This window comes from Coregonus clupeaformis, chromosome 24, assembly GCF_020615455.1.
Source record: "Coregonus clupeaformis isolate EN_2021a chromosome 24, ASM2061545v1, whole genome shotgun sequence".
Classification (NCBI taxonomy): domain Eukaryota; kingdom Metazoa; phylum Chordata; class Actinopteri; order Salmoniformes; family Salmonidae; genus Coregonus; species Coregonus clupeaformis.
In genome coordinates this window covers 24,371,608-24,384,233 of record NC_059215.1, presented here as the reverse complement: position 1 = coordinate 24,384,233, position 12,626 = coordinate 24,371,608, and the positions used below count along the sequence as shown (strand labels likewise).

The following is a 12,626-nucleotide window of genomic DNA, read 5'->3' as shown; positions in this document are numbered from 1 at the left end:
CGTAGAATTAGGAATGTTTATTTAACCATAATTTTATCAGGGTGTCATACTGAGACCAAGGTTTCTTTTACAGATGAGACCTGACACAGAAATTACACACAATACAATTAGAATACTTGAATGGCCATGAACATTCTTATGATGGGATAAAGGTCAGCCATTTTGGTCAGGGAGTTAGTCAACCATGGTTTGCCAGTGCTGTGATAAGATTGTATTGTTTAAAATATTGTGTTAAATAATGAATTTGAAGAATTGATCTGCACTGTATGTTTGTTAGCCACACAGTTTGAGGAATGATTCCATTAATTTTTCAAATTAACTGCCAACATTCCATTCAAACAATGTGTCAATCTATACACTGAAATCAGTTGATGATAGGACATAGACAAGTTGTAAATGCAACAAGTAATGATATTGTATCATATAATAAAACTCACAGCTTTCCTATATATATATATATATATATATATTTTAGACATTTATGGTCTGTTCACATGAGGCTATTTATACAGAATGTGTATAAAACCCGTATAAACTATATTTATGACATTTTAGGTTGACAATTACAATTTCTGATATCACATGCCTTTTATTTTCCTGCATTAGTAAAATCAGGATTATACCTCTACTGCCATTATTAGACTGGTTTGGATTTCTCCCTGATTAATATGGCTGCCATTTTCACCCATTTGGGAACTTTGAGGGTGTATGACATAGCCCTTCTACTAATTTAATAGGCTCTCTATGGATTCATGCATCATCTTTGTCCATGTTTGTCAATAACTGTGTATAAACATTCCCAAATAATTTGTAGGACCCAAAAATGATAGGATAATATAAAAGTAATGATTTACATTTCCAAATAATATGAAAGATTGAAAATTATAAATCTCACCCACAAGAAATGTAGCATTTCCCTCATAAAAAAAAGTATTAGGCAATACTCATTGCCATATGACAGCAGCAATAGCGTCTCCTTTTCAACTAAACATTTCACAATATTTCATATTCACTGATAGGGAGATCTATTTACAGGCAAGAACAAGGGCGTATCTGTTAAGGCAGTAGACACATAACCAATCTTTAAACAATGTCTCGACACATTTATTATAATAGTGTAAAAATAATAATAATTGCCTACATGCACAAAAACTTTTGTATCACAAAGTAGTAAAAAATTCAAACAACTTTGCTATGTTGAAGTTGATCAGTTTGGAAATTATTTTCTTCATCATAACATGCACTTAAACACATGCTAGCATGTTTTTGTGCACAGGTACTTGTCTATATGTTAAGAAATCAAGTGACTTTGGTAGACTGCATCATTAGTTATTCTTAACTCTACCTCATTTTAGAACTTAAATTGACAATCTTTTTATTTTTTTATTTTAAATACACCAAAATTCACAGTTCACCTCTGAAGTGATCTCTAGGTACACTGAATATGCTCTACACAGGGCCAATAGTTTTTCAATGGTCACTGTCAGACTAATGTAAAGACTTTCTCTCATAAGAAGCTGTGCAGCCAAGGCAAGTAGGTTCTTAAAGTTTGGAGTGACAGTCCTGTTCTTTTCACATTAGTTTTCGTTGTTCTCAGCTGCAAGCTCAACATTTCCTTTCTTGTAGAACGTCTCTTGTACAAGGTTCTGGTTCTAGAAGTCCTGTCGAATGTTTTCCTTGTTCTCGTCACCATGCTGCTGTTTGCGCTGTCCAACTTCATTCTCCAACTGGACGATGGCACGTTCAATCTCATAGTTTTTACTTACGAGGGACACCCAACTGTTACAAGAGAGATGGCAAGGGTTTAGAAATCATACCACATTTGAGAGAACAGTAATGAAAAATACAACATTCACAGAACTGACTTTGACTCCAGCTCTCTCAGCTTGGCTCCGCCTGCAAGCTGATCATTCTTCCGTTGCCAGTTCAAGTCCTGAATCTGCTTTCTGTATAAATGACAAACACAACAGAAAAGGCTGTTAAAAATATATACTGTATAGGCAGAAGCTTGTTGACACAGTTTGTGTCACAGTCCAAAACTATTACTAAACAAGCTAACCATGAGGAATGTGATGCACGACCTGGAAATTGTAACGCAACATTTTCACACCATTTACTTACCTACATTTCTGTAGTTCTTTTTGAGCCAATTCAATCATAAAGGCCAGGTTACTGTGGAGTGGAAATAATGACAAAGATGAAGGCAACGTCAAAATTCCTGTGAACCTATACGTTACCCTTCAGGACAAGCATGTGTAAAAATATATATTGTCTATATGTTAAGAAATCAAGTGACTGGTAGACTGCATCATTAGTTATACATAGACTGTTCTCTCTGCTACCACACGGCAAGCAGTACCGGAGCGCCAAGTGTAGGTCCAAAAGGCTTCTTAACAGCTTCTACCACCAAGCCATAAGACTCCTGAACAGCTAATCAAATGGCTACCCGGACTATTTGCATTGTTCCCCCCCCCACCCCCTCTTTTACGCTGCTGCTACTCTCTGTTTATTATCTATGTATAGTCACTAACTCTACCTACATGTACATATTACCTCAATTACCTCTACTAACCTGTGCCCCCGCACATTGACTCTATACCGGTACCCCCTGTATATAGCCTCGCTACTGTTATTTTACTGCTGCTCTTTAATTATTCGTTATTTTAATTTTTTAGTTATCTATTTTTTACTTAACACTTTTTCTTCTTAAAACTGCATTGTTGGTTAAGTGCTTGTAAGTAAGCATTTCACTGTAAGGTCTACACCTATTGTATTCGGCACATGTGACAAATACAATATGATTTGATTTGAAAAAGGACTAAACTGACAAGTAAAAAGACTAAAAGACTGATCTCCTATAGTATCAAATTAAATCACTATCAAACCCCATTTGTTAGCTTAATTCAAATCAGTTTGGTTGTCCCCCTGACTCTTTCTTGGAAACAAAAATAAATGAAGAGCTCTACTGGGCACAAGCAGCAGCCACTGACTCACTCATTGTAGACCTTCCATGCATTGGTGCCGTAGTGTGCCATGAGTTCCAGGTTCTCAATGCGCACTGCTTGATGCTCCAGCTGAGCCATGGAGTTGTTCACACAGTCCTGCCATGCAGTGATGTCATTCTTCTGCCCTGACGATGGAGCTGGAAGCTCATATCTGCACAGGTGAAACAGAAACAGTTGTGTACACTCTGAGAATGCATCAAGTTAGAACTGAATGGGGGATTGAAAGTTAGCAAGCTTTTTTTAACATGACTGTTCTTGCTCTGAGCAAAAGAGTAGACTGGGTTTACCTCTTCATGCTGAGAAGTTCAAGGGGCTGCCGGGCTGCTAGCCTCTCAAACTCATTCCTCATGATTTCAGTCTGATGGGTGATATAAGCATTAGTATTTGCTTCACATAATGTCATTGTAGAGCAGTGTAGATTACACAGTTGACAGTGATGAGTCAGTCAAAAGCCAGCCATATGGCACGGCATTAGTGTACATATTAATTTATGCCTTTTTTTATTGCATGAGGAACTGTGTATGTGGTACTTACTTCAAATGTAGTGAAATCAGGTGTTGGCATATAACTGAGGTAGTTCTTGGTGGGTCTGTATCGGCGAGTCTCCTCCTCTACCAAGGCTGCAGCCTGTGTATGGAAATTAATACATTTACATCATTTAACAGATTAACAGACAGCATACTAGTACAGTAGACTAGCTAGACTTGTAACTGAGGTGACCTAAAAGCAGGGGTTGGAACCTAAATTATTTTCCAATAGTTTGTTCTGAACCATTATTTTTTTTCGTTCAGTTCCACTGCTCTGACCTACAAAATAAAGTTCTGAACCGGTTTGAACCCCCCAAAAGTAACAGTTTATAGCTTTCCTTTCTAAACCTCTGAAATCATTTTTTTTTTTTACATTAGCTCGACATTAAATTACTTCACCAATCGGTGCGGATAGATCCGCTTGCTATGGTGCGGGCAAGCTATAGTTGTTTACATGCGCGATGGACAGACAAGTGTAGGGCACGAGATGTGACAGAAATTTTGCGGATGGGAAGAGAGCAAGAGAGGATGGAGGAGGAAGTTTGGCTTGACGCGCTGGGCATCTTGTTACGACATGTATTATCTGAATTAGGCCAACAGAATTATACCTACGGAGGAGCGGCTTTGAAAAATCTTTGAACTTCCGAGAGTTGGCTTAACGTTGCCTGAGATAACAAGCTTGTGTGTGCAGAGCGGCACCAGAATTAAAAACACGTCTTACCTTTTTGTAGTTAATAAATCCAATGTGAAACGTGATAACTATAGTATTCGTAACTAGCATTGAAAAAGTTAATTAAAAATCTCTCCCTAATTTCTGAATCACGCTTGTAACGTCAGTAGGCTACGGAGGGGTAGATTGCCTACACATGCACACTGGCAAAGATTTTCAGCTGGCAGGCTAGATGAGGAACGCTCAACTCCGTTCTCCAATGGAATCCGCCAGTGCTATCCGGGATCCTTGGAACATCCCTACCCTAAACCTAACCAGTGGTGAAAGTAGATTACATTTTTTACCGGAACAGGACACCCAAGCGCGCGCACACACTTATTTTTTATAGCCTAAGTGTAATAATAGAATTACATAGAATCGCTATTAATTTCATATATGATCTGTGTGGGCCTAGTATCCTTTAATTAGCATTGAAAACGTTAATCCATTCTTCTCTAAAAATCTCCCTCCCCAATTTCAAAATCACACCTGTAACGTCAGTAGCTACAGTAGACTATGCTTTGGAGGGAGAGGGGCGGGGTAGGTAGCCTACACACACAGCCAAAGATTTTCAGCTGGCAGGCAGACACTGGAATACGTTTGAGTGACAGTGAGGGCTTTGCATAGGCGCCTGGCTGCGTTTTTTTGTGGGACTTGAAAAAAATGCCCGGAACGTAAAATAACGTTATTAGCCAGTTCCCATGCTTTTTAAAATAACAGTTCTGTTCAGAACAGTCTAGATTACTTTCGTTCTCGGGTTCTGTTCCTCAAATCTATCTGGTTTTCTGTTCTGTTCCCTGAACCTGTTCCAACCGCTGGTTAAAATTGAATTACAGTTGAAGTCAGAAGTTTACACACACTTAGGTTGGAGTAATTAAAACTCGTTTTTCAACCACTCAACAAATGTATTGTTAACAAACTATAGTTTTGGCAAGTCGGTTAGGACATCTACTTTGTGCATGACAAGTAATGTTTCCAACAATTGTTTCCAGACAGATTATTTCATTTATAATTCACTGTATCACAATTACAGTGGGTCAGAAGTTTACATACACTAAGTTGACTGTGCCTTTAAACAGCTTGGAAAATTCCAGAAAATGTGTCATGGCTTTAGAAGCTTCTGATAGGCTAATTGACATCATTTGAGTCAATTAGTGGTGTACCTGTAGATGTATTTCAAGGCCTACCTTCAAACTCAGTGCCTCTTTGCTTGACATCATGGGAAAATCAAAAGAAATCAGCCAAGACCTCAGAAAAATTAATTGTAGACCTCCACAAGTCTGGTTCATCCTTGGGAGCAATTTCCAAACGCCTGAAGGTACCACGTTCATCTGTACAAATAGTACGCAAGTATAAACACCATGGGACCACGCAGCCGTCATACCGCTCTGGAAGGAGACGCGTTCTGTCTCCTAGAGATGGTGTGAAAAGTGCAAATCAATCCCAGAACAACAGCAAAGGACCATGTGAAGAAGCTGGAGGAAACGGGTACAAACGTATCTATATCAACAGTAAAACTAGTCCTATATCGACATAACCTGAAAGGCCGCTCAGCAAGGAAGAAGCCACTGCTCCAAAACCGCCATAAAAAAGAGCCAGACTACGGTTTGCAACTGCGCATGGGGACAAAGATCGTACTTTTTGGAGAAATGTCCTCTGGTCTGATGAAACAAAAATAGAACTGTTTGGCCATAATGACCATCGTTATGTTTGGAGGAAAAAGGGGGTAGATTAAGCCGAAGAACACCATCCCAACCGTGAAGCACGGGGGTGGCAGCATCATGCTGTGGGGGTGCTTTGCTGCAGGAGGGACTGGTGCACTTCACAAAATAGATGGCATCATGAGGAAGGAAAATTATGTGGATATATTGAAGCAACATCTCAAGACATCAGTCAGGATGTTAAAGCTTGGTCAAAATGGGTCTTCCAAATGGACAATGACCCCAAGCATACTTCCAAAGTTGTGGCAAAATGGCTTAAGGACAACAAAGTCAAGGTATTGGAGTGGCCATCATAAAGCCCTGACCTCAATCCTATAGACAATTTGTGGGCAGAACTGAAAAAGCGTGTGCGAGCAAGGAGGCCTACAAACCTGACTCAGTTACATCAGCTCTGTCAGGAGGAATGGGCCAAAAGTCACCCAACTTATTGTGGGAAGCTTGTGGAAGGCTACCTGAAACATTTGACGCAAATTAAACAATTTAAAGGCAATGCTACCAAATACTAATTGAGTGTATGTAAACTTCTGACCCACTGGGAATGTGATGAAAGAAATAAAAGCTGAAATAAAATCACTCCTATTATTCTGACATTTCACATTCTTAAAATAAAGTGGTGATCCTAACTGACCTAAGACGGGGAATCTTTACTAGGATTTAATGTCAGGAATTGTGAAAAACTGAGTTTAAATGTCTTTGGCTAAGGTGTATGAAACTTCAGACATCAACTGTAGGTTCCTGAAAGTTTAAATGTAATATACAGCAAGCAAGTATTGTTCCAATATTGTAGCTGGCTTAATATGGGCATGTTATGCTTTGCAATGGATTATTAATCTACTAGTGGCACAAGTCACAAAACATCTTTAAGCTGGCATAATATGGGCACCCTCAAAGTTCACTGTAATATACACAGAGTGCACAAAAAATTAGGAACACCTGCTCTTTCCATGACAGACTAACCAGGTGAAAGCTATGATCCCTTATTGATGTCACCTATTAAATTCACTTCAATCAGTGTAGATGAAGGGGTGGAGACATGTTAAATAAATGATTTTTAAGCCTTGAGACATGGATTGTGTATGTGTGCCATTCAGAGGGTGAATGGGCAAGACATAAGTTAAGTGCCTTTGAACAGGGTAGTAGTAGTAGGTGCCAGGCGCACTGGTTGGAGTCTGTCAAGAACAGCAACGCTGCTGGGTTTTCCACAATCAACAGCTTCCTGTGTGTATCAAGAATGGTCCACCACCCAAAGGACATTCAGCCAACTTGACAACTGTGGGAAGCATTGGGGTCAACACGGGCAAGCATCCCTGTGGAACGCTTTCGACACCTTGTAGTCCATGCCCCAACGAATTGAGGCTGTTCTGAGGGCAAAAGGGGGTGCAACTCAATATTAGGAAGGTGGTCCTAATGTTTTGTACACTGTGTATAACAACCAATTATTTTACCCCATATTTTAAGATGGCATAATATGGGCATCTTACGGTATGCAATGGTCATCACACTGGACTAATGATCTACTAGTAGCACATCAACAAACAAAAAAACAAGTCTAGGGGTCGAAGTTCACTGTAATATAACTACTTTTTAAAAATGATAAAGAATGTGGGGATAGACCAATACAATGTAATTAACACTTTAAATGTATAATCTTTCTTTAATGAAATACAAAAAAAAAATTATAGCTCACTTAGATCAAACTATGGTGTTTGTATGTCATTACTGTAAACACATCTTGCTTTAACATTTGCTGAACAGCACCCCATTAGGCTAATGAAGGCTACTGATTTTTTTATAATACACGAAAATGAAACAAACGATTTGGTATCATTTTGATTATGGAAGATTTAATAAGTGCTTCAAAACAGTTTGCTTGTAATGATTTGTTGCTATCATCTACCTGTGCATGAGTGCATCCGACTCAGTTTCCTTACCAGAACACACGCAATACTGTAAATGTGATTAGGTTTTACAAAGTATAGCAAAGACTATGCAAAGCCTTTCTTCTTAAATCAACCTGTTATTTTAGATAAATTCTATATTCATAAATGTAAATTTGAGTTGGAAAACTATTTTTGCGAATGAAATTGAACAATATATAAATATTTTCTTCTCATAACAAAAAAGCAATCAAAACTTGCTATAATGGTCTTTATCATTTCTCTGTATTCCCCTGACTGTTTGTATACTCCGTTGTATACTCTGTTTTTCTATATTGTGTATTATGAATGGCTTTAAGAGAACGGAGTTGAGCGTTTCTCAGCTAGCTCATGTCTGATGCTAGCTAGTTAGCAACTGGTAGCTATGTATAGAGTAGATACTTACCGCCTCTCTGACGCCGGCTGCATCATAACCCTGGTCAAAATACGGTAGGGCATCGACAAATACTTCACCAGCTACTGATGAAGTTCCAGCCATATTCAGTTTAGTTGTTTGTTTGTTTGCTAGCACCGCTGGATAGCTAGCTAGTTGTCTCGGCAGCAAAACAACGCAGCCGGTCTCTCCTGCCGTCTTCCCGGAAGCTAAACGTATTTTTCTTTGGTGTCTTATGGCCTTTGGTTGTATAGCGCCCCTTACGCCCTGGAGTGATTCTTAACTCATTACTATTTCATATTTATGTAACATAGCTAATACTATATCTTTCAACATATCCCATTTGCATCCTGAATTTGGTGTTAATCATGTAATAGCTTAGGTCCCTATGACTAATTACCACAAAAATGGCATGCCATTAGGACAGAAAATACATAACTTACCTGACCGGACACAGGGAGACAAACTTGTTGAAGTAGTGGAGTCATGAATGAATACCAAACTCACATTTCACATTAATTTTGACATGTAGGGTGGACATTTCACGTTTATAAAAACATAACAAAAAAAACGTACAATAGTTCAAAATTGTATCTGTTGAGATGCACATTTTACAGTGCCTTCAGAAAGTTTTCATACACCTTCACTTATTCCAAATTTTGTTACAGCCTAAATTCAAAATGGATTAAATAAAAAAAATCTCACACAATACCTCAGAAAGACAAAAGGAGAACATGTTTTTAGAAAGTTTAGCAAGTTTATTGAGAATTAAATACAGAAATATCTAATTTACGTAAGTATTCACACCTGAGTCAATACTTTGTAGAAACACCTTTGGCAGCGATTACGGCTGTGAGTCTTTCTGTGTAAGTCTCTAAGAGCTTTCCACACCTAGATTGTGCAACATTTGCCCATTATTCTTTTCAAAATTCTTCAATATGTCAAATTGGTTCTTGATCATTGCTAGACAACCATTTTCAGATCTTGCCGTAGATTTAAGTCTAAACTCTAACTCAGCCACTCAGGAACATTCACGGTCTTCTTAGTAAGCAACTCCAGTGTAGATTTGGCCTTGTGTTTTAGGTTATTGTCCTGCTGAAAGGTGAATTAATCTCCCAGTGTCTGGTGGAAAGCAGACTGAACCAGGTTTTCCTCTAGGATTTTGCCTGTGCTTAGCTCCATTCCATTTCTTTATTATCCTGAAAAACTCCCCAGTCCTTAACGATTACATGCATACTCATAACTGTCACGGTTTCGGCGGAGGCTGCCTCTCTTCCTTGCTCGGGCAGGCTTCGGCGTTCGTCGTCTCCGGAATACTAGCTGCCACCGTTGTATGTTTCTATGTTCGTTTGGTCTTGTCTGGTATTGTACACCTGTTGTCGTTTAGCGTCATTAGTGTCCTATAAGTTCTCGTTGTGTTTGTCAGGTGTTGTGTGTGATTGTTTCGCTGTCGTGTTTGTGCTCTACAGTATACCGTTTGCTCTTTGTAGCTTTCCTCCTCTGTTAAGGAGAGTATTTATCGCACATGTTTAGTGCGCCCTTTTGTTTACGCCTGCGTGCGGAGTTTCTCGCCTCAGGGCTTTTGGCTCGTGTATTTGTTTGTGCCTGCACTAAAGTCTTTTGGACTTATTTTCTGCGTCCTGCGCCTGATTCCAGCACCACACCCACCTACAGCACCTACTGACAATAACATGATGCAGCCCCCACTATGCTTGAAAATATGGAGAGTGGTACTCAGTAATGTGTTGTATTGGATTTGCCCCAAACATAACGCTTTGTATTCAGGACAAAAAGTGAATTGCTTTGCCACATTTTTTGCAGTATTACTTTAGTGCCTTGTTGCTGATAGGATGCATGTTTTTGAATGTTTTTATTCTGTACAGGCTTCCTTCTTTTCTCCCTTTCAATTAGGTAAGTATTGTGGAGCAACTAGAATGTTGTTGATTCATCCTCAGTTTTCTCCTATCACAGCCATTAAACTCTGTAACTGTTTTAAAGACACCATTGGCCTCATTGTGAAATCACTGAGCTGTTTCTTTCCTCTCCGGCAACTGAGTTAGGAAGGACGCCTGTATCTTTGTAGTGACTGGGTGTACTGATACACCATCCGAAGTGTAATTAATAACTTCACCATGCTCAAAGGGATATTCAGTGTCTGCTTTCTTTATTTGTACCCATCTACCACTAGGTGCCCTTCTTTGCGAGGCATTGGAAAACCTCCCTGGTCTTTGTGGTTGAATCTGTGTTTGAAATTCACTGCTCGACTGAGGGACCGTAAAGATCATTAATTGTATGTGTGGGGTACAGAAATGAGGTAGTCATGCAAAAATCATATTAAACACGTATTGCACACAGAGTGAGTCCATGCAACTTATTATGTGACTTGTTAAGCAAACTTTTCCTGCTGAACATATTACCTCAATTACCTTGACTAATCTGTACCCCCGCACATTGACTCGGTACCCCCATATATGGCCTCGTTCTTGTTATTTTGTGTTACTTAAAAAAGGAATAATATACACTACAAAAGTTTGGACACACCTACTCATTCAAGGGTTTTTCTTTATTTTTACTATTTTTTACATTGTAGAATAATAGTGAAGACATCAAAACTATGAAATAACACATATGGAATCATGTAGTAACCAAAAAAAGTGTAAAACAAATCAAACTATATTTTATATTCTTCAAATAGCCACCCTTTGCCTTGATGACAGCTTTGCACACTCTTGGCATTCTCTCAACCAGCTTCATGAGGTAGTCACCTGGAATGCATTTCAATTAACAGGTGTGCCTTCTTAAAAGTTAATTCGTGGAATTTATTTCCTTCTTAATGTGTTTGAGCTAATCAGTTGTTGTGACAAGGTAGGGGGGTATACAGAAGAAAGCCCTATTTGGTAAAAGACCAAGTCCATATTATGTCAAGAACAGCTCAAATAAGCAAAGAGAAACGACAGTCCATCATTACAAGACATGAAGGTCAGTCAATACAGAACATTTCAAGAACTTTGAAATGCAGTCGCAAAAACCATCAAGCGCAAGGACCGCCACAGGAATGGAAGGCCCATAGTTACCTCTGCTGCATAGGATAAGTTCATTAGAGTTACCAGCCTCAGAAATTGCAGCCCAAATAAATGCTTCACAGAGTTCAAGTAACAGACATCTCAACATCAACTGTTCAGAGGGGACTGTGTGAATCAGGCCTTCATGGTCAAATTGCTGCAAAGAAACCACTACTAAAGGACACCAATAAGAAGAAGAGACCTGCTTGGGTCAAGAAACACAAGCAATGGACATTAGACCGGTGGAAATGTGTCCTTTGGTCTGGAGTCCAAATTGAAGATTTTTGGTTCCAACAGCCGTATCTTTGTGAGACGCGGTGTGGGTGAATGGATGATCTCCACATGTGTAGTTCCCATCGTAACGCATGGAGGAGGAGGTGTTATGGTGTGGGGGTGCTTTGCTGGTGACACGGTCTGTGATTTGTTTAGAATTCAAGGAACACTTAACCAGCATGGCTACCACAGCATTCTGCAGCGATACGCCATCCCATCTGGTTTGGGGTTAGTGGGACTATTATTTGTTTTTCAACAGGACAATGACCCAACACACCTCCAGGCTGTGTAAGGGCTATTTTACCAAGAAGGAGAATGATGGAGTGCTGCATCAGATGACCTGGCCTCCACAATCACCCTATCCTCAACCCAATTGAGATGGTTTGGGATAAGTCGGACGGCAGAGTGAAGGAAAAGCAGCCAACAAGTGCTCAGTTTATGTGGGAACTCCTTCAAGACTGTTGGAAAAGCATTCCAGGTGAAGCTGGTTGAGAGAATGCCAATAGTGTGCAAAGCTGTCATCAAGGCAAAGGGTGGCTATTTGAAGAATCTCAAATATAAAATATATTTTGATTTGTTTAACACTTTTCTGGTTACTACATGATTCCATATGTGTTATTTCATAGTTTTGATGTCTTCACTATTATTCTACAATGTAGAAAATAGTCAAAATAAAGAAAAACCCTTGAATGAGTAGGTGTGTCCAAACTTTTGCCTGGTACTGAATATAGTACACATTTTTTTTTGCAAATATTTTGTTACTTAAAATAAATAAAAAACTCTGCATTGTTGGTTATGGGCTTGTAAGTAAGCATTTCACGGTAAGGTTTACACCTGTTGTATTCAGCGCGCATGACAAATACCATTTTATGTGAACTTAATAGGCCTGCCATAACAAAGGGGTTGAATACTTATTGAAATTTCCAGCTTTTCATCAAGTTGTAAAAAAATTCAAAAAACATATTTCCACATTATGGGGTATTGTGTGTAGGCCATTGACAAAATAACCCTTTGTTTAA

General features: G+C 39.1%; 1 protein-coding gene across 1 annotated transcript; it reads right to left on the bottom strand.

Annotated features, from left to right (window-relative positions):
- Positions 1 to 1,082: 1,082 nt before the first annotated feature.
- LOC121538410 (pre-mRNA-splicing factor SPF27) lies at positions 1,083 to 8,481 on the bottom strand. Its single transcript, XM_041846375.2, has 7 exons — positions 8,285 to 8,481; positions 3,540 to 3,632; positions 3,293 to 3,363; positions 2,995 to 3,156; positions 2,122 to 2,172; positions 1,866 to 1,946; positions 1,083 to 1,779 (listed from the first exon to the last, which is right to left on the bottom strand). Exons 1-7 carry the CDS (start codon positions 8,375 to 8,377, stop codon positions 1,653 to 1,655), a joined length of 678 nt encoding a protein of 225 aa, XP_041702309.1. The 5' UTR covers positions 8,378 to 8,481; the 3' UTR covers positions 1,083 to 1,652.
- Positions 8,482 to 12,626: the final 4,145 nt, after the last annotated feature.

Excerpts from the sequence above, each read along its gene's own strand:
- LOC121538410 (XM_041846375.2), bottom strand. The coding sequence starts at position 8,377 with ATGGCTGGAACTTCATCAGTAGCTGGTGAAGTATTTGTCGATGCCCTA. Across the intron at positions 3,364-3,539 it reads CTGATTTCACTACATTTGAA|ACTGAAATCATGAGGAATGA; the intron begins GTAAGTACCACA and ends ATCACCCATCAG. Across the intron at positions 1,947-2,121 it reads AAAGAACTACAGAAATGTAG|AAAGCAGATTCAGGACTTGA; the intron begins GTAAGTAAATGG and ends TCATTTATACAG.